The sequence below is a fragment of the Nicrophorus vespilloides genome, unplaced genomic scaffold, assembly GCF_001412225.1.
Source record: "Nicrophorus vespilloides isolate i.1.1-1 unplaced genomic scaffold, Nicve_v1.0, whole genome shotgun sequence".
Lineage (NCBI taxonomy): Eukaryota > Metazoa > Arthropoda > Insecta > Coleoptera > Silphidae > Nicrophorus > Nicrophorus vespilloides.
The window spans coordinates 218294-242065 of NW_017095604.1; the positions used below are offsets into that span (position 1 = coordinate 218294).

The window sequence follows — 23772 nt, forward strand, 5'->3', positions numbered from 1 at the left end:
TAGATCTTTAAATCAAGAGTGTTTAAGTATACAGTACCAAAATTCTGGTCAATAAATAAATAAATAGTAGAAAAGGAAATTTGAGAAGTTTGAATGGAGAGATGTGAGTGAAGAGCATTGAATAAATAATGACTTTTGGTTGGTTTCTCCTGAAATCCTGAATTCTCTTGTTCTTCCTTTCATTATTGAGCTATATTCCTTCCTTCTTATCACTCTGTGACTATCGCACATGTTGGATACAGCCTCATACAATCTCGTTTATCCTGTCCATCCCTTGCTGCTTGGACGTACTTGTAAAACCTGATCACTGCGGAATTACTAGACGTTGGTTTTTGTAGTTCACTTGCTTCCCTAAAATATAAAAGAATTTCATTAATAAAGAGCATATTAATATTGAAATAGATACAAAAATTGCTAATAAGAACCATGATGTAATATAACAATTAAATAAATTTTATATTTTTCAATTTTTGTCTTAAAACTGTTGTTAATTTTGTAGATATTTAACGTGAAAAGTATTATAATTGTTAAAAATTTATGTGAATAATTGGAAAATCATATAAGAAATCATGATGTAATATAATAATTATATATAATTGATATTTTCATGTATTAACTTCAAAATATAGTTCGTTTTGTAAAAATGCAACGTAAATATTTGAGTAACTGTAAATTCATATAAGAAATCAACAAAATCTGTTTAATTTTGAACAAAAATATCAATATTACTGGTTAATTTATCCAAATTCATTAATGAACAATAATCACCAAACTGTCAAATTTGAATAATTAAGAAATCTTATAAGAATCATGATGTAATAAAATTATTTTTTATTTTTTATATTTTCCTGTATTTTCTTAAAAATTTGGTTAATTTTGTAAAATTGTTTATGTGAATCATGAAAAATTTATAAATTTTTATTCAAAATTGTTCATTTTATATGAATTTTTGTAAAATTACATAAGATTGTTTATATTTTAGTGTACTTTATTCCAAATTTAGTTCATTTTATAAAAATACAATGTAAATATTTGAAATTCATATAAGAAATCATCAAAATCTAGTTAATTTTGTAAAATTTCTACATGAAAAGTTATTTTTTTTTTAAATTATATATAAATCAAATTTTTATAAAAAAAAACATAAGAAATCATTATGAAATTACATCAAAGTATTCTATCAAATTTAATTAAAATTTCCTAAGAATATACACATCAATATTGTCATAAAACGTATTTATATTACAATGAGTTTATTATCTGCAATAAGTTAAATTAACGTTTATTACATAATTAACATAATAATGAATCAAATATTAATGGCGTAGTAAAAATTGTAATAAAAAACAACAACATTTTACAACCATTTTCGCTGAGGTCAAAGACTGCAGTGCATTAAAGAAAATTTACATTTTCTGTAGTGATTTGTTAAACAAGATTACCGCGCCTGACTTTCTAAAATGTATGAGTTTAAATGGCTTTCTTATATAAAACAATCATTGAAGAAAGTAGTCTTAATACTATTATCATCTGTATTTCACTTACAAATTAGTCATACATATAATTGATTACATTTATTTTTTTTGTATTTTTTTCAAAATCTGGTTTATTTTATAAAATTTTATGTGAATAATTGTAAAATTATTTTTGTTTTGTATTTTCTTTAAAATTGGATTACTTTTGTATAAATTCAACGTAAAATGTTGTAGAATTGTTAATTTTATATTTTCTTGTCTTTTCTTCAAAATCTAGATAATTTTGTAAAAATTCAAAGTGGAAAGTTGTAAAATTGTTAATTTCATGTGAATAATTGTAAAATTATATAAGAAATCATGATGTATTATAACAATTTTACCTGTTTTTATGATTTATTGTATATTTTTCAAAATATAGATAATTTTGTAAATATTTTGTGAAAAGTTGTAAAATTTTATATGAATAATTGTAAAATTGTATTAGAAATCATGATGTAATAAATTCTATCAGTTTTTATTTTTTTTTTAATTTTCTTCAAAATTTGATTAGTTTTGTTTAAATTCAACGTAAAAAGTTGTAAAATTGTTAATTTTATATTTTCCTGTCTTTTCTTCAAAATCTGGTTAATTTTGTAAGAATTCAATGTGGAAAGTTGTAAAATTGTTAATTTCATGTGAATAATTGTAAAATTATATAAGAAATCATGATGTCTTATAACAATTTTTCCTGTTTTTATGATTTATTGTATATTTTTCAAAATATAGTTAATTTTGTAAAATTTTTGTGAAAAGTTGTAAAATTTTATATGAATAATTGTAAAATTGTATTATAAATCATGATGTAATATTATAATTCTATCAGTTCTTATTTTTTGTATTTTCTATAAAATTTGATTAGTTTTGTATAAATTCAGATTGTAGAAGTTGTAGAATTATTAATTTTATATTTTTCTGACTTTTCTTCAAAATCTGGTTAATTTTTGTAAAAATTCAACTTGGAAAGTTGTAAATTGTTAATTTCATGTGAATAATTGTAAAATTATATAAGAAATCATGACGTATTTTACCTGTTTTTATGATTTATTGAATATTTTTCAAAATATTGTTCATTTTGTAATTTTTTTGAGAAGTTGAAAAATCTTATGTGAATAATTGTAAAATCGTATTAGAAATCATTATGTAATATTATAATTCTATCAGTTCTTATTTTTTTGTATATTCTTCAAAATTTAATTAGTTATGTATAAATTCAACGTAAAATGTTGTAGAATTGTTAATTTTATATTTTCCTGTCTTTTCTTCAAAGTCTAGTAAATTTTGTAAGAATTTAACGTGGAAAGTTGTAAAATTGTTAATTTCATGAATAAATGTAAAATTATATAAGAAATCATGACGTATATAACAATTTTACCTGTTTCTATGATTTATTGTATATTCTTCAAAAATTTGGTTAATTTTGTGAAGATTCAATATAAAAAGTTGTAAAATTATTAATTTTATGACAATAAAAATTTCCTTAACAATTTTGATTTAATAATATCTTAAAAATATATAAAAATAAAATTTTCTTGATTAGTTATTAAATTAACAATAAAATATTTCAAAAATTACAAGAAAAATCCTTTTTTTTTAATATTATTTCGTTATTACACAAATTTTCGTATGAATTTTTTTGGCTTAAATATTAATGTCACTTTAATTACAATTAAGTTAATGCAAGTTTAATGACCGTTCATTCATAAACTAATTTCTCTTTTGTTTCATACTAAGCTTTTATGATCTTATCGTGTAATAAATCCAGCTTAGTATTATGTTTTTGGGGCAGAAATAATCTCTTGATTGCGATGCTAAATCTCAGATTCGGTTTGGTGCAGGTCAAGAGGCTATTAGAGATGAATGCGGTTTCTTAGAAAAGGTAAGATTTATGATTAAACAATGTTGATGAGAAGGATGAGAAAGAATTCCAAATAGTTTATGGTCGCACATGCACACACGATTACCGTACGAGCAATATTTGACATGGTAACATGACCTATTTAATTACAAAAGGAAAAGAGCAGAAGTGTTGTTCTTTCTTTCTTACGGTACGGTACGTCACGGCTCGTACGGAAAACGGATGGACGCATCGAATTGATCACCATAAATGGGCATTCATTCAATTCAATTATTTACATAATCTTTTTTTTTACAATTCAATCATTCAATTTTATTATTTCCTTACTGTTTAATGTTTTTCAACCATTTAAAATCACTTGAACTTTCATTGATTAAATAACAGTCGTCAATGTATATCTCCCATTCAAATCATATTCATAACAAACATTGTTTAACTATTATAGTAAATTATCAAAAAATAATCATTACAATTACAATTTTGACTATATGAAAATTATCATAATTCTCATCAGTTTTCTTCAATTTTTTGTATTAAAAATTATTAATTTGTAAGTGAAGCAATGCACAATAATTTCCCATTAAAATAGTTGTCATGACAAACTTTACTATTGAAAACTGTCAAATGTCAAAAAAAAAACACTCATTATAATTACAAATTCTTCAATTTTCTTCAAATTTTTGTATTAAAAGTTAATAATTTCTTACTAAAGCAATGACCAATATTTTTCCATTCAAATAATATTCATGACAAACATTGCTTAACTATTGAAAACTGTCAAATGTCAAAAACAAACACTCAAAATAATTATTATATATAAATTGATATAATTCTCCTCAATATTCTTCAACATTAACATTTAATGAACAATAATTCTACTCATTAATATATCGAAATTTACTAATGAATAATTATAAACCATTTAAATACAATTAATTAAACAAATTGCGTAACTATCATAAACTGTCAAATGTCAAAAAACTATAGTAAACTATCAATTGTCAAAATAAAACTATAGAAAACTGTCAAATGTCAAAAAACACTATATAATTATTATATAAAAATTGATATAATTCTCCTCAATTTTCTTCAACATTAACATTTAATGAACAATAATTCTACTCATTAATATATCCAAATTTACTAATAAACCATTTAAATACAATTAATTAAGCAAATTGCGTAACTGTCAAATGTCAAAATAAAAACTATAGAAACTGTCAAATGTCAAAAAAAACAATACCAAACTGTCAAATGTCATCACTCCATATACTTAGCAATGTCAAAATAAGACTATAGTAAACTGTCAAATGTCAAAAAAAACTATACAAACTTTCAAATGTAAAAAAAACAATAGCAAACTATCAAATGTCAAAAAATCACTCCATATACTTAGTAATGTCAAAAAAAGACTATAGTAAATTGTCAAATGTCAAAGAAAACTATAGCAAACTTTAAAATGTAAAAAAATCACCCCATATAATTACAAATTTTAATTGTGCAAAGAAAAAACTCAGTTTTGCAATTAGTTTAATTGAAAATTAAGAAAATTTCTATATGGTAATTATGTAATTATATTAATTAGATTTATTACTGGTAAGTATTGGTAATTTTAGCTAAACGCAGATTTCTAGTCATAAAGTTCTAAAGTGTACTTCATGAATGAAATAAAATAATACAAAACGTTAATTGTTTGTTAAATTATTTTAAAAAAACCTGTATTTTTTAGTATACTTTAGATTCCAAAGAATAATATAATATAACTGTAATCAAATAATAAATTTTGTGTACTTATAACTGTTTTCGAATAATAATAATAAATCTACATGTTTAATTATAATTAAAAGCTAACAATTCGTGTTTATTATATAAAGTATTAAAGAAAACAGTAAAATTTGTTATTGCAATTTTATAAAAATTATTTTTTTCTTTTCTGTCACTATTCAGTAAATATTCAACTAGAAAAGTGTATTTAGTGTGAACTGAACCATATGATTTAGATGTCCGTTTTTTTGCTGTAGTTTTTGTTTGTTGTTTGTAGTTTTATGTGAACATTTTCATGCTTTGCAAGCAGACAAACAAATCGTTAAAATCCAAAGAGAAATTTCCTTTTGCACCGAGTTAATTAAATAATAACACAAACTTCATTATTTCTTTAAATAGAATTAAAATTAACAAAATAAAATTAAAAAATTGTAACATTATCAAAAATAATTTAATGAGAATTTTTTCATTAAAAAACTTGTAAATATTTTTGAAGTTGTTTTAGTAATTTTTACTTAAATCTTGTGCTATTTCTTGGTGAATGTCACGCTTCAGCTGCTTGAATTGTTTGCACAAACCTTTCTATTGAAATTTGCAGCAATAAACTAAAAACCTGTATAAATATTTGATTGATCGCAGTAAAGTAGCTTTATTTGCAAACAAATTTCTCGTAATTTTTTTATTAAATTTTCTCAAATAATTGATATCATAATAAGTAAATACATTTTGGTAGTTTCTGTTATATAAATGTTAAATAACAATAAACATAACCTCAATATTAATAAAATGGCGATGAAATAAAATAGTAACGTTTCTTTTATGACAACTTATAATTAACGAGTGAAACGTTTCAAATTAGTCTAAATTCCTTTATAATTTGTTTAACATCAATATTGCACGTTGTTTTTATGTAACTGAGCCTTCTCACGCTTTAAAGAAATACACAAATCATTACTTATTCACTAAGAATATATTTGAAGAAGTCTAAGAAAAAATAAAGATAAATAAAAAGTTGTGTATTTTTTCTGTTTTTTAACACCTACTGTCTAATATAATAGCATATGCTATAAGTAAAACTAGTTTTACTAGATTATAATAAGATGACCTAATTTAAGTTGAAATCTGTTACAAAATATTCGTCAGTTAATTTTAACTAATTAAAAATTGAAAAATAATTATAAGATATTGAAAATGTAAGGAAATACCAGTTAAAATGGGAATACCCACACAAAATTGAATCTTTTGTTGTTTCATCTCGTTATGAAATTAATATTTGTGTCCCAGATTCAGTAATAAAATCCATCCGCATAAAATGGAACGACACAGATCGTAAAAAACTTAGAGAAATTATTCGTTTCTTGATGTTTAAAGATTTGTACAAAAAATTAGCTGAGCAGTTTCACTTCTTCTCCGCAATTTTGTTTATTTGCTTATCAATTTCACTTCTTCAATTTTATTTCTATCTGATTTGGCCAACTTTTATACTTGTTTTATTTAAAAAAATATTCATCATAAATCATTAAAAAAAATTATTAAAAATTTCTATATTTTTAATAAAATTAAAGCAAAATATTTTTATCACAATTATTACCATTTTTCATTATTCTGAGATTATCACGTTTTTTCGCAATACTTTACAAGTACTTGTTTACAAGTACTTAAATTACATAAAAAGTGCAAGTATTTGAGATCAGCTATGATAGTCACAAATACACATTTTATATATACTACTTTATTGTACTTAATACTACTTGATGATACTGACTAATACTTGATACTATTTGATACTTCTTACTACTACTTGATACTATTTGATACTACTTGACACTACTTGCTATTCTTTGATACTACATGATACTACTTGATACTCCATGCAACTACTTGATACTATTTGATACTACTTGCTATTCTTTACTACTACATGATAGTACTTGACACTACTTGGTACTACTTGATAATTGACAAACATTTATCAATTTCGCATTACTTTACAAGTACTTGTTTACAAGTTTAAATTACATAAAGAGTGCAATTATTTGAGATCAGATGATAGTCACAAATACACATTTTATATATACTACTTTATTGTACTTAATACTACTTGATAATACTGAATAATACTTGATACTATTTGATACTACTTACTACTACTGGATTCTACTTGATACTCCTTGCAACTACTTGATACTATTTGATACTACTTGCTACTCTTTACTACTACATGATACTACTTGACACTACATGGCACTACTTGATAATTGTCAAACATTTATCAATGTTTCAATTAAAATAAACTAGTCAATAAAATTATAAATAATTTAACTAATTTGTTAAATTTCTTAACTTAAAGATAAATAAATTTGTTACTTTACCTGCTTAATTCAGCGCTGATCAAATTGCTGTGTGGACTAAATTTGGATGGATTTTTGTACATGCTGCAGACCAATCTTTCCCTGCAAGCCTCGTCGTGGAATCCTAACTCAATCAAAACTTTGTCTATCTTCTCCAAAATTGGACTGTAGAACGCATCGAATACCGGTTTTGGTGGAATCGGAGCCTGATAAACTGGACTATTTATGGGTTGTGTCCTATGTACATCGTTCATCTGAGTTTGATACATTTGTCCTTGTGGTATAGACTGTAAAATCATTTACAATTTATACCAAAAATATTAGCAAAATTCCTAGTTAATTATAGTTTAAAATTAGCTATTATAATATTTTTCAGTCATTTATAAATTTAGTTACTAATTATTATGAAATAGACTAAAAACAAATCAATTTTTATACCTAAATATTGTTATTAATTTATAGTTAGTAACTTCCAAATTTAGTTAGTAAACAATTTCCAAATTGTGTTACTAAGTTCCTTATTAATTACCTCCAAATTTAGTTACTAATTTTACTGAAAAATGAAAGAAAAACGTTTCATTTTGTATAAAGCGTTTTCTAAACATAATTACTAAACCAATTGTTAATTTCTTGTAAATTTAGTAAATAAATGTACTAAAAATGCATACATTTTTAATGAAATGAATTTTTTTTTAATTAATTTATATTTGGTTCCTATATTTAATTTCAAATAAAAAAAAGTTGTATCAAAGTGAAAGTAAGTTGATCTCTCTGGATTCCTGCGTGAAAGACGAAAGATTCGTTGAAGCGTAAAAATAACGTTGTAAATAAACATTAATTTACGCTTCAAGCTACAACGTCTTTAAATTAGTCTTGAACTTGAATTTGTACTATAATTATCTTCTACATTCTTTAATTATTAAAAACTTAAAGAGAGTTGAACTACTTAAATTGAGAAATTAGTATTGAATTCATACAAAAAACAACAGTTGTAACATCTTTTCAAACAAAACTAATTTCGAATTAAAAATCATGATAATAAGTAATGTTTATGTAATTTTACCTGAAGCATAGGTTGTGGTAGATATGAATTTTGTTGATGCATATGCGAGGCTGGAACTGCGTGCACGATGTGTGGTTGCACAATTTGTGGGTGAATCATGTTTGGATTTTGGTAGTTGGCTGTGGCCACTGCGATCTTCGACGATTGTTTTGCAACGATCGATTGGATCTTGAGTTTCTCCTGCAACTTCATCGCGTTTTTGATCTGATCCTGCAGCTTCTTGTTCTCCGATTCAACACGTTTCTGTTCATCCTGAAGACGAGCCTTCAACTGCAAAAAAAAAACACAAAATTTGTTATAAAACCTATTACAAATTGTATTAGAAAATCTACTTTATAGATTATCAGGCAATTTTATGAATTTAATATACAATTTTATGTATTGTTTCATAAACTATTAAATTAAGAAAATTAACATTATCTACATACTTTTTTTAAATTATTGGAAATATTAAATAAAATCCAAATTATAGAAAAAATTCTATTAACTTTACTTAATTAATCGTTTTTTATCTAATTTATATATGGATTTTTTTTGTATATGGAAAGAAAGAAGAGAAATCACTTTTCCAACACCTTTTTGCTTAGTTATGTAATAGCTTGAAAGTCGCTTAGGACATTGAAAGAACCCCAATAAGGTTTCATTGAGTTTCTACTATTATTTTATACCTTGTTAAGTCAAACACTTTTCTTTATAATAGAATATAAGAAACAAACAAGTATATACTTATAAAACAAATGAAATTTTGTTGTTTTTACTCAACTTTTATTACTTTCCTAATGATGATTTTTTTAAAGAAAATTTTCATTTTTTGTAATATATAACTAACGTATTATCAATTAATTAACAAACTGGAATCCGACTAAAAATGTAATTTTAATTTTTCTTTCAATCCATTAATTAATGGGAAATTTTTTGTTGTTTTAATTAGGAAATTAATATTTTCTTCCATTATTTATTAATAAATTATTGTAAATTAATAATTATAAGAAAATTTAATGTAATTACTTTTAATTTCAATATAAAATTTGTTTCTTTTTATAATTTTTATTATAAAAATAATCAAATTTATTTCTAAATATTTTTATTTTATTTTCTCCAAAAACTTACGAAATCATTGGAAAAACATTAAGATAATTAAATATAGAATATTAAGAATTTAAATAATAAATCAAGTTTAAATTGTATATAATCCTATAAATATGAGACTAATAGTTGATTATGTAATCAATAATATCCATTTGTGTATTAAGATTTTATTGTAATAATTGCTTCAAATTTGCTTAAGATTTTTTAGCAAAATTTGATATCATTTGTAGATAATCCAATAATTATGAGATTAATACTAGATTATGTACTCAATAATATCTATTTTTGTATCAAGATGTTATGGTAATAATTGCTTCAGTTCAAAAGATAATCTATTATAGTATTATATAAATAAATTGCTGCTGTTTTTATATTAACATTTTTAGTAACATTTGCTTTAATTTTTAGATAATCCTTTATTCTACTTAATCTTACTACTACTTGCTAATCCTTATTACTTTGATACTACTTGACACTACTTGATACTACTTCATACTCCTTGATACTTCTTACTACTACTGGACAGTACTTGGTACTACTTGATAATTGCCAAAGTTTAAAATATTTAGTAACATTTGTTTTAATTTGCAGATAATTATGAGATTAATAGTTGATTATGTAATCAATAATATCCATTTTTGTAGGAAGATTTAATAGTAATAATTGCTTCAAAGTTGCTTAAGATTTTTTTAGTAAAAAATTGATACTCCTTGCTACTACTTGATACTCCTTATTACTTACTACTTCAAACTACTTGATATTACTTAATATTACTTGATACTACTTGATGCTACTTGATGCTACTTGATGATACTTGATGCTACTTGATGCTACTTGATACTACTTGATACTACTTGATACTCCTTAATACAACTTGCTACTACTTGATACTATATGATACTACTTCCTACTCCTTGATACTACTTGATAATACTTGATCCTACATGATACTCCTAAATACAACTTGCTACTACTTGATACCATTTGATACTACTTCCTACTCCTTGATACTACTTGCTACTACTTGATACTACTTGCTACTACTTGATACTAATTGATACTACTTCCTACTCCTTGATACTCCTTACTATTACTTGACACTACTTGGTACTACCTGATAATTGCCAAAGTTTAAAATATTTAGTATCATTTGTTTTAATTTGCAGATAATCCTATAATTATGAGATAAATAGTTGATTATATAATCAATAATATCCATTTTTGTATGAATGATTTTATGTTAAGATTTTTTAGTAATATTAGCTTTAATTTGTAAATAATCCAATAATTATAATCGTTGTTTGTATTAAGATTTTTTACAGTAATAATCGTTTCAATTTAAAGATAATCTATCATCAATTTAAACTGTAATTTGTTGAATAATGAGACATAATTACATAATAAGTTTATGCATCATTATGCAGAGAAGATCATTGTGCAGATGCCAATTGATGACTGTTAAATGTAGTTAGTGGAACAATGGGAAAATAATAATAAACTGATCGTAGACCTGGTTTTGAAACGTGAGTATTGAAATGGCAAATGGACGTGACAACACAAATCGAAGGCGTGCGTGTTCCAAATGGATGGAAATAGTAATGAATGAGTTTAGGGTTAAATGTTGCACGTAAGAACCGCACGCATTTGACGCCACATAACGACTTAATAGAAGAAAATTGCATTCAATAACGACGAAGACATGCGAAACCGTTTACTAGTTTTTTTTATGCCACACATTCATATGACATAAAGCAATTACGAATACAAAAAAAAAGTAAACGAAGAAGACATACATTTAATAAAATAGAAACGCACGTTTTTTCATTTTGCACTTAGTTTAATTATATTAAGTTTACTAATTAAATTTATTTGTAATTTTCATGTAATTTTATACTAAAGTATACATTTCCTAAAGATATTCTATTAATTAGTTAATTGATAAATAAATTAATAATCAATTTCTAATGAAAATGAATATTTTTAATTAAATAAAGAAACACTAAGTTTTGATTGTTTTAAATGTTTGAATACGTACTAGAAAATGCTTCGCGGAATCTGAACTAGTTGCGGTCTTGGGACGCGGCCGGAATTCGAAAATCGTTCGTTAATGATTTTAATATCGGTGCAAAGCAGAGATGAGTAAATAGCTGTTCAGACAAAGAACGTTTCGAAGAGCTCATGATTTCAATGGTTTTTTTTTCTGTTAATATTTGAATTGCGCGCGTTATTTGCATTGGTTGTATATGGGAGTTAAGTGTATTTACTCTTTCTTTCGCACATTCTTCTGAAGGCGAGAAAACGCGGAGGAAGGATGGATTTGAATAAATAATTCGTATTAGAAAAATATGTAGGTTAGAGACAACCGCTTTCTTGCCGGCTTCGTATACATTTACATTCTCCTTCCTTCCTCGTTCGATGAATCCGTTCCGAATCGTCAGACGAATTCGCAAACTTGATCCGATTCGTAAAGAAATTCGATTATAAAAATATCCTGCTTTCCATTTGCATCCAAAAAATACAATAATAATAATAAAAAAATATTTTTTGTATATCTTCAAAGGAAACGAAATAATTCATTATAATTTTGAAAATATTTCAATAAAAATGATCATAATTTCAGAAGTTTCAGCAAAAACCATAAAAATTTGAACATTATCAACAATTACAAGAACAACAACAAGAAAGAAACAATAAGAAATTGAATGTATTTTATAAATTTCTTAAGAAAATTATCGTAATTTTGTAAAATTCTATTTACAAAATCTTTGAAAATTTATGAAAATAAGTTCAGAATTTATGATTTTTCATAAATTTTAAACATTTCAAAATAATGAAAAATTCATAAACTGTGAAATTATAAAACGTTAGTTACAATAAAATTGAAAATATTTCAATGGAAATAAATCAAAAAGGAACAAGAAAAATTTGAATTTTTTTTAGCAATTTCTAAGGAAACAAAATATTCATTGAAAAAGTTATGAAAAAGTACTGAATTTTCAATAAAATTGAAGCATTTCTAAATAATAAACAAAAATCATGAAATTATAAAATGCTAATTATAAAATAAAAACAAAAGAAATACATATTTTTTAATTTAAAATGCATTTTCTATATATGTTTTTATAGGAATATTTCAATTTATAAACTTTTAAAATGATTTACATAATATAAAAGTTAATTAATTTGTGTATAATTTACTCATGTTTTCGTCTTAATTTGGATTTTTTTATATAAATAATTGATTATTTTATATTCAAAAACCTAATTAACAAATCTACGAAATTTAAATAAATCATCATTTTTAGGTCAAATTTATCTGTAATTAACATAATGTCACTAATAATTAAACCCATATTTGACCTTTTCGATAATATCGCACAAATCAAATTTGCTTCCACATTTTTTCGTATTATTAATGTGAATGTTAATTTATAAGGAAATCGTGTCGTGAATTTTTGCTAATGGACACGAAGCAACTCAAGATTTTAGAAAGTCAACTCAAGATTTTTCGGAACATGCACTCATTAAGTGCGAAACTCGCGTGAATCTCCGAATTACAATTAATTATATCCATGCCAAAAGTAATGAAATTTTACAGTTACAAGAGATTTATTAATGACTTTCAGGTTTTTTTTTTTCGATACTTCAAATAAAAAAAAAGTAATTAAATTATAATTTAGAAAATATAATAACTATAAAATTCATTGATTGATTTTAAACAAAGTCTTTTTGCTTGAAAATGTATGCAAAAAATGAATTATATCAAGTAAATTTTGTTCTTTATATTTTAAATTTGAATAAGTTTATCTTAATTTTGTGATTCAAACTATAGTTTTCTATAAAATAATTATATCAACTCTATAAGATTAGTAAATTGGAAAGTATGAATAATTTATTGAAATATTAAGTCTAATTGCTGCTAATTAAAGAAATTGAACATCTTGCATATAAGTAACATAGTTTCAATTGGAAGTTAATGCAAATTTAGTATTTAACAAATAAATTCAAGTAATTTTTGTACTTTATCAAAAATCGTTATAAAATTTTCATTTTGATTTAGTAATTTCAATAAATCCATTTATTTCTGTATTTTGTAAATGATTTCCTTAAATAATTCGATTGATATTAATGAGGAAAAGATTGGTGTCAACTTTGTTTCGATTTTTTTTTTGTAATTGGAAAGTTTCGTGAAGACTTTTTGGAAACCGAAATTTTTCCATCGACTTCGACGTTTCATCGAAAACAATTCGATTCCCTTTGAGTTTACTTTCTCTTCTGCGTCTTAAGAGAAAGATAGTGAAAGAAATGAAAGAAAGAGAAGAGAGTTGTACTGAATTCTCGAACACTTACCATAGCTTCTTTTTCGGCTTTGAGCACCATGTTTTCGATTTCGGTGGGTGTCAACGGTCCAGCTTTCTGTTTACCCTGAATCGAAGGCGGCTGCGGTCTTATCTGACCCCGATGACCTGGACCACCGTAGTGACCTTGACCCGCATCCTCGTGCGGTTTGTTCACATCGTAGTCCTTCCTGTGCGTCGAGAAACTGCAAACAAAATACATTACTTTTTTTAAACACTTTCTAACTTCGCACCTACGACGAAAATATTTGTACGTTTTTCGCGGTTCCAGGTCAATGGGTCAACCATTTCTTTCTTTTTTTGTTTATTCATATTACTCACTCTGGGCCGAACGAAGCGCCGTCGCTATAGTAACCGAAATCTTCAGATTGATGTTGATGCTTCTCCTCCCAACCTGGTGGCGGATGGTCAAGTTCGATTCCTCCGTGAAGACTCGGTCCGTGCGGAAGATGATGAAGATGCGATATTTGGTGATGATGATGATGGAATTTCGTTGGTGAATAGTATGGACACAGCTTGAACAAGTGTCCTAATACTGGGAAGAGGAAGAGCAGAACTTTGAGTAACAGTTTCTTGGCGGCTGCAACTCCCATGACCATAGGGAGGAAGAACATGAATTTAACGCTGATCAACTTGATTACTAAGAGGATTGCCATTAAAGCCATCACCAATTTTCCGCTGATGAATTTCTCTGCAAATAAACAATCAAAAAAATAATAAGTTTTTGATCCAAACCAAAAATTAATGGATGTAAATTTACATGATTAAACAAAATCTGTTTTCTATTATTATTCATGAAATTCACCACCAAATATGTATTGATTTATGCCAAAGGTCAATTTCTTCCGTTATTCAATGGAGAGTATTGAGAACGCCTCAATTTTCCATAAGCAGAATCGATTTGTGATTTAAATTGTAATTTATTATTGACAGTTTTTTTTTCTGTTACAAAGTTTTCACTTGATTTAAACCAATAAATTACTTGCAAAAAAAATTCAAATGAAATATTCATTAACAATAATTATAATAATTCATTAATTTAATGATGCCGAATCAAATTATAATTTATTAATAATTTACAGTTCTTTTTTCTAAATTATTATTCTTTAGTTTTCTTTATAATATGTTCTATTTTTTGTGCATTTAAAAATATTGATTTAACGTTTTACCAGCTAATTCATTATGACGTTGATCGGGCGTTTTCGTGCCCATATAAGGATTGTAACGGATTGATCGATACGCAAAGGTCGGGTGTTTCCGTGAAAATGTGGGTAGTCTTCTTAAATTATCGTGTCATAGATCGGGTGTTTTCGTAAGCAAATAATATGATTATTTGGTTGCAGTGGTACAAAACGCACTCATTTTCGGGCGTTTTCGTGCTCATTTAATGATTGTAACGGATTCATCTCGACCCAAAGATCGGGTGTTTCCGTAAAAAAACTACTCAAATAATTTATTTTTTTAGTAAATTTCAAACAAAACGCACAATTTTTCGTGATTAAATTGGATTGATTTATATAATCGTAATAATAATTGAAATGATGTAGATTTCAATAACTAAACTTTTATAATTATATGGTTTGTGGATTTTATCTAATGAATGTTTGAAATTTGACAATACTTGTTAAAAACCAAAAGAGAAATGTGTTTAGTTTTTCAACATTTTTTTAGAAAAACAATAAACGTATATTAACATTTGATATAACCATATTTATACTGAAATTACAAAGATTTGAATGACTATACTTATATAATTATACGTTTTGTGGATTTTATGTAATGAATGTTTGAAATTTGATAATACTTGTAAAAAATCAAGAGAAAAATGTGTTTACTTTTCAACATTTTTTAGAAAAACAATAAACATGTATTAACATTTTACACAATCATATTAATACTGAAATTATGTGGATTTGAATAACTACAGTTTTGTAATTATACGTTTTGTGGATTTTATGTAATGAATGTTTGAAATTTGACAATACTTGCAAAAAATCAAGAGAAAAATGTGTTTACTTTTAAACATTTTTTAGAAAAACAATAAACTTGTATTAACATTTTACATTATTATATTAACACTGAAATTATGTGGATTTGAATAACTATAGTTTTGTAATTATACATTTTGTGGATTTTATGTAATGAATGTTTGAAATTTGACAATACTTGTTAAAAACCAAGAGAAAAATGTTTAGTTTTTCAACAATTTTCATTGTAAGTTTACGAACTTTTATTAATATTTGAAATAATTAAATTATTGTCTTCATTGTCTCGTAGATCTGGTGTTTCTGTAACCATATAAAGTGATTATTTGAGAATCGCAGGATTAGTTGACTCATCAATTTGTCTTGTCGTAGATCGGGAATTTTCGTAACTATATCAGATGATTTTTGTTATAGATCAGGAGTGGACAAACTGTGGCTCGCGAGCCGCATGCGGCTCTTCAAGAGTCTTGTTGTGTCTAGTTGAGCAAGAGTGTAAAACGTTAGAGAATCGAAGGTGCAGCTGACTCATCGCTGCGTAGATTCGTCGATTTGTCGTGTCGTAGATCGGGCATTTTCGTAACAATATCAGGTGATTTTTGTTATCGATTATACAGGTGTGCAAAATGTTTGAGATTCGCAGGTGCAGTTGACTCATTTCTACTTAGATTCGTCACTTTGTCGTGTCGTAGATCGGGCATTTTCGTACCTATATCAGGTGATTTTTGTTAACGATTATACAAATGTGCAAAACGTTTGAGATTCGCAGGTGCAGTTGAGTCATCACTGCGAATGTTCGTCACTTTGTCGTGTCGTAGTTCGGGCGTTTTCGTAACAATATCAGGTGATTTTTGTTATTGATTATGCAGGTGTGCATTTTAACGCTTGAACGTCGCATTTGAAGATGACTCATCGATTCAGCAGGTGTTCAAAACTCACAAAACACTTGTTTTCATGACCATATAAGGATTAAGCTTGACTTTTGAGAACCGCTGATTCTTTGTGACGTAGACAATCTACAATATTTTAACCATATAAGGTAATGTTCCAATAATCTCCCATTTTTTTTTTATAATAATTGATCATCAAAATTTATAAATATTAAAAAGAAAACAAATATATTTTTATTACTTAAAAATAATCGAAAGAAAAATAAAATGTAGAAAATTTATAAAAAACGAATAGATTATAACACCTAACTGAATAAGTTCGTATGATGACATATCGAAATACCAACCTTTAGACGAAGCTTGTCAAAATTTCATGGCAATCTGACAAAAGTTGGAAAAGTGTTGATTTAGTTTACTTTAGAACTGATAATCAAAAGTTAAAGTATTCTTACTAAACATTTTTTTATGTCGTATAATTTTATTCACAATCTGTTTATCAATGTGAACATTGAGTAAATTTAAGATCGCGGTTGATAATAGATGGATAATCTTTCCTGGTGGATAGTTACCATTATGATGATTATGAACATTGATAATTACATAAATCTATATACTAAATCTAATGGTTTGCAACGCTTCAGCCTGTTTGTGGTTTCACTGTTGTCGAGTAAGCCAATAGCCAGAACATTAATTAGTAAGTGACTCCAGTTTATCTTGGGATCTACTACTAAATGTTGCTATTGTATCCTCGACCATATCTATATGAAGATCTTCGTGTATTTGTTTATTCCTGATGAATCATGGAGCCCTAATAATATTTCTTAGGCATTTTGATTGGAACCTTTGTATAATTTGTATGTTCGATTTACTGGTTGCACCCCTTACTAAACATAGCTTAAAACAAAATAGAAGAATATAAGTAACAATATAAAGGTTACTTAATCTGAACTTTATGTAATTAAAACGTAATGAGAAGAAATATTACTAAAGTTCCGGTTTGTAAAAGGTGAGTGGAAGTGCGTAGAAAGTTGTTTACCAAAGCCAATGTACGCATTATCATAAATTTCTTTGTTGCTGCGTCCATAAGTAAGTAACAAAATCCTAGTCACAATGTGTTAATTAAATAGAACGCTAAGTTGACATTAAATACTACAACACGTATAAAACTTGTCATATTTAGGTTATTTATATAATAGCTAAATTAATGTGTTAATTTAAATGCAACTAACATGAAATTATTTGTATTTTTGTGACAATTTTTTAAAAATCTACAATAATTTTTAACAAAATACAACTGAAATTTTTCGATAATAAGTTGTAAATTTGTATAATTTGAATAAGTTTATTAAAAATTTTATACTTTTGTCTTTATGATTATTCATGTAATTTTATGGTCATAAAAATAATATTACTTTATTATTGTTAATATCAATTTAATATATGAATAAAAACGACTTCAAGGGTTAAAAAAGTCTATTTGTATTTTTGTAACAATTTTTTAAAAGTCTAAAATAATTTTTAATAAATTGTAACTTAAATTTTTCGATAATAAGTTGTAAATTTATATAGTTTGAATAAGTTTATTAATAATTTCATACATTTGTCTTTATGATTATTCATGTAATTTTATGGTGATATAAATAAAACTACTTTATTATTGTTAATATCAATTTAATATATGAATAAAAACGACTTCAAGGGTTAAAAAACGCATTATAAAAAAAATGTAAGTAAATAAATCCATTATAATAATAAACCAGTTACATTCCTTTTTTTCGTGGCGAATAAACCGCAAATATTGCATCAGAATCATAAAACATGATGGGACAAAATTATCGTTACAAAATCAACTGGTTTATTATTATAAATATAATTTTTTTTCTGTTGTTGCTTTGAGTTTTGGAATTTTTAAATTGTTGCAGAACAGGTGACAATAAACGTTAACATTTGTTCACTGTTATGAGAGTTTATCTGAATCAACGAAACGGAAGACGATGTCATTTTCAATATTATAATAAACAGTTTCCATCTGATTACATAACACAACAACAATAAAAAATTGTATAATAAAACTGTTTTCTCTGAAACAATGAAGCTTATCGTCTTATAATTGAGTGGTTTGTACTTAAGATGTGTTGTTGTTTCTTTTCCTTGTTTTTACTGTTTTCGAAGAAGAGATTTAACTGAGATTTTTTGTATATTGCAGTTAGTAAAAGTTCTTTGACTTTTCTCAAAAAAATTTTCGTAAGTTTTTATAAAACATTAAAAGTTGTTAATTTTTTGGAGAAATCAATTCATAATTAAAGAAAAAAATAGATTAGTTCAAATGTCAACATTATGTTTAAGTAAAAAAATAGTTTTGTTAACTTCACCAAAATAGAAAAAGAATTTGTGTATCTCTTGATATAAGAATAATTTAATTTTAATTTTAATATAGAATTATGTCGCTATATGCTAATTGAATTATTTGTAGTATAGAAACATTAGTATTTTGTGACAACTTTACTAAATCTTTGAGAATGTTTCAATTTATAAAATCATCAATTTTTGATAATAAACTCAATTTTGATAATATTTTTTTTAAAAATAAGTTATGAAATCTATAGAAAATCTAATTTTATTTGAGAATTTTTGAAACTATTTAATTAAAGTAGAATTGAGAAATGATTCTAAGTTAATTGGATATTAAATAATTTGTAGTAAATAATTCATTTCTATAAATGTATGTTTATGAAAACATACGTGTAGAAAGTTTAGTTTTATAATGTTAATGTAACAATTCATACATATTTATAACTTAACCTTCATTCATTGAACGTACAAATCAATACGAATTTGCTACCTAATTAAGTGGAGAAGAAGAAAAAAGGTGCAAATTGAAGTTTTTTTTAAGAAATTTTAGAAAATTTATTCGTAGTGAAATTTTTTTTAATCATTTTGATATGGAAATAATAAAAGCAAATTGAGAAAAAACAAAAAAAATCTAAATGATGAAATTTTATTTTATTTGAAACAGATGCATTATTGATATTAATAGAAATATTTTTGAATATTATTTTTTAAATCTTGTTTCTTTTTCTGTTTCTAATTGATAATAATTGAATTGCATTATAAAATAAGAAAAGATTTGAAAAATATGAAAAAAATCTAATTAATGAAATTATAAATTTAATTTTTTAATTGGGAAGAAAAAAAATGTTTACAGATGAAAAATTGATATATTATTTTAGTAATAATATTGCAATTTTGGTATACATTTTAGAATGTCTTGTATTTGTAATGAATAATATTGAATTACAAAACAAAATAAGCAAAGATTTGAAAAATATGAACAAATTCAAATAATTATTTAATCAAAAGATGACAAATATATGTAATTATTATGTTGTAATGTTAATTACAAAAATTGAAAATTGAAAAATTGAATAAAAAAATCAATATTGAAATTCCTTGGGAAATTATAAATTTCAGTTGTTAATTGGGAAGAAATATTTGTTTACAGATGAAAAATAATAAATTAATGATAATAATTGAAATATTTTTTGTTCAAATCTTGTAATTTTGTATGTTTTAATTAATAATAATTGAATTGCATAGCAAAATAAGCAAAGATTAAAAAAATATGAAGAAATTCAAATAATTGCGAAATTATTTAATAAAGATGACAAATATATGTAATTATAATATTGTAATGTTAATTTCTATAAGAAAATTAAAAAAAAAATCAATAATGAATTTGCTTGGGAAATTATAAATTTCAGTTGTTAATTGGAAAGAAAAAATTGTTTACTGATGAAAAATAATAAATTAATGATAATAATTAAAATATTTTTGAGTATTTATTTTCTTCAAATCTTGTAATTTTGTATGTTTTAATTAATAATAATTGAATTACTTAACAAAATAAGCAAAGATTTGAAAAATATGAAAAAATTCAAATAATTGCGAAATTATTTAATAAAGATGAAAAGTATATGTAGTTATAATATTGTATTGTTAATTTCTAGAAGAAAATTTGAAAAAAAAAATCAATAATGAAATTCCTTGGAAAATTATAAATTTCAGTTGTTAATGGGGAAGAAAAATTTGTTTACTGACGAAAAATAATATATTAATGATAATAATTGAAATATTTTTGTTCAAATCTTGTAATTTTGTATGTTTTTTAACTAATAATAATTGAATCGCGTAACAAAATAAGCAAATATTAGAAAAATATGAAGAAAATCAATTAGATTCTTATAATGATGAAAAATATATATAATTTTAATGTTGAAAAGAAAATTTGTAATAAAAAAACTCAATAATGAAATTCCTTGGAAAAATATAAATTTGATTTGATAATTGAGAAACAACAATTGAAAACAAATAATTTTTTGTTAATATTTGCAATGTTTTTGTTATTTTTTATCAATCTTGAAATTTATTATGTTTTTAATGTATAATATTCAATTTTATAATAAAAGATTTGGAAAATATAAAGAAATTTCAATAATTGCCAAATTAGTATGAATTTCAAGTTGAATATAAAATAAACATATTTAAAAATTGCATTGTTTTTGCAATATCTGAAATAATCAACAAATATTAAAAGAAAATTCTTGAATTATTTACAAAATTATTGAATTTTTTATATAATTGTACTAATTTTGTAACATTTCAAACATGTTTATAATTCGTAACATTAAAAATACGGTTAGAAGTATTCAAATCTACGAAATAGTAATTAAGTGTAGATGCGAGTCACACTAACCCAAAAAACCAGTTCCATTAATGAATCCTTAAAAAATGAAGAAATTCAAGTCAAGTCAACTCATTAATTTGCTGCATTCCAAATTGCAATATTATTTGGTACAAATGATATCAAAGTAGAATGAGTTATGTTTTTATTTGTTATTAAATAATTCCGCATGGAACAACACGGCACGAAACACGTGATCTTCGTGACACTTCCAGAAAATGAGATAATCAATAATAAAAAAAAAAAAAATAAGAGAAGATTTGGGATGCGACGCGCGCGAATAACAGTAAATTAAATACAAAACTAGGTAATAGAAATCTGCTCTAGTAACACGTGGTTTTGCTTGAAGTAGTAGTAATAACAACAACTTACTGATCTTCTTGAAGAATCTGGGATCGCTCACTTCGTTCGCGCTCCTCGGTTCAAAGTCGACCTTGAGAAGGGCGCCGCTTCCTTCCGATGATCTCGGTGATATCCTCATGATGCCACCGCCGAAGAAGTCGGGAAGGTTCAACTCCATGTCATGCGTGAAGGCGAACTCGAAGGCTTTGTTGCGAAGACCGTTGGAGACGTCTTCTATGGGAGTAGATCTACCTGTCTCTTCGTGTTCTTCATCTTCCGTTTCCGGGTCGTATTTCTGGTCGTTTTTGGAGAGCTTGAGGAAACTCGCGATTGATACGTCTTTGGTGCCTAGAGCGTCGTCGAAGTATTTGTACACGTTCTTCTGCACGCATTCCATCGTCGGTTTCTTGCAATCCTCGATCAGGTTACGCCACAAACTGGTCCCATTGGTTGAAGCGTCCTCTTGTACCGACGCGCACCAGGTCGTAGCTACAAGAAGCGCGAAGATTAACCACTTCGAAGGCATCTCTTTGGTATTTCGTTCTCTTATACTTGTTACTTTCTTTCTTTTCGTATGCGGTTTGTTGTCGCTTCTTGTTCTTAACGTTTTGGAAGACACTCGCGCACTAAACTGGACCGAGCGGTTAATCAGGGCATAGTCGATGGAAGAGGAAGAGACGTGCCTGCTCTTTGGCCGGCCGACACCACGTGAATAAGAGGAGCGACCCGTGCACATGGGCACTTATCATTTCTCGACACACTTTCTTGAGACTCCCTCCTCCCATGATTACGACACACTCGCAACAAAATTTGTTATACGAAACGCACGTAAACGATGAAGAACGAAGACGAATCATCACATCTTCAGATTCTTTTCTTCTTCATCTCATCTCATCTTCAATCCCTGAAATACATTATTCACATTTAGAATTACTTGCGTTTCCTTTCTTCCAAAGCTTACATAAAAACTAGTCTATTATCAAATTAATCATGAAGTAAACAATCTTCAATTTCACCTTTTCCCTCATCTTACTTATAGAACGAAATTATACCTATTTCAGTATTTCTCAAAAGATTTAATAAAAAGTGAAATTCTTGAATCAAGAATTAAATATAATACCACAGTGCCTCGCATAGTACGGTTAATTGATATTCCAGACTGTTTGAAACCGGATTAATCGAGAACTTTAAAGATTCTTTAATTATTTCCAAAAAATATTAAGAAAAACAACGATAAATATTTGACTATAATCAAGAAGTAAACATAATACAGCAATGCTTCGTATAGTACGGTTAATCGATATTCCAGACTGTTTGAAACCAGACTAATCGAGGACTTTATAGATTCTTTACTTTTTTAACACATTTCATCTTTAAAACCCGAAATACATGGTTCACATTTTGAATTACATGCATTTCCTTTCTTCCAAAATATATATAAAAAAAACTACTATAAACATTTGGTAATAAAAGATTAAGAACAACAACGATAAATATTTGACTATAATCAAGAAGTAAACATAATACAGCAATGCCACGCATAGTGCGGTTAATCGATATTCCACACTGTTTGAAACCGGACTAATCGAGAACTTTATAGATTCTTTACTTTTTAAATTGATTACATCTTGAAAATACGAAATTAATGATTTACATTTTGAATCACATACATTTCCTTTCTTCTCAAGACACATATATAAAAACTAGTATAAACAATCTTCATTCTCATATTTTTTGTTGATCTTACGTGAACATGTCTCTATGCCTCACATAGTACGGGTAATCGATATTCCATACACTTTGAAACCGGATTAATAAATTTT

General features: G+C 25.6%; 1 protein-coding gene across 1 annotated transcript; it reads right to left on the minus strand.

Annotated features, from left to right (window-relative positions):
* Positions 1 to 147: 147 nt before the first annotated feature.
* Positions 148 to 22633, minus strand: LOC108558269. The gene is made up of 6 exons (XM_017915128.1): positions 21980 to 22633; positions 14316 to 14685; positions 13987 to 14179; positions 8548 to 8817; positions 7506 to 7771; positions 148 to 351 (listed from the first exon to the last, which is right to left on the minus strand). The coding sequence occupies exons 1-6, from the start codon at positions 22473 to 22475 to the stop codon at positions 210 to 212; spliced, it is 1737 nt and encodes a 578-aa protein (XP_017770617.1). The 5' UTR covers positions 22476 to 22633; the 3' UTR covers positions 148 to 209.
* Positions 22634 to 23772: the final 1139 nt, after the last annotated feature.

Bases quoted from the DNA above. Each gene is read 5' to 3' on its own strand.
- LOC108558269 (XM_017915128.1), bottom strand. From the start codon at position 22,475: ATGCCTTCGAAGTGGTTAATCTTCGCGCTTCTTGTAGCTACGACCTGG. The intron at 14,180-14,315 runs GTGAGTAATATG...TTTTGTTTGCAG, and splicing joins GGCGCTTCGTTCGGCCCAGA to TTTCTCGACGCACAGGAAGG. The intron at 8,818-13,986 runs GTAAGTGTTCGA...TTTTTTTTGCAG, and splicing joins AAGCCGAAAAAGAAGCTATG to TTGAAGGCTCGTCTTCAGGA.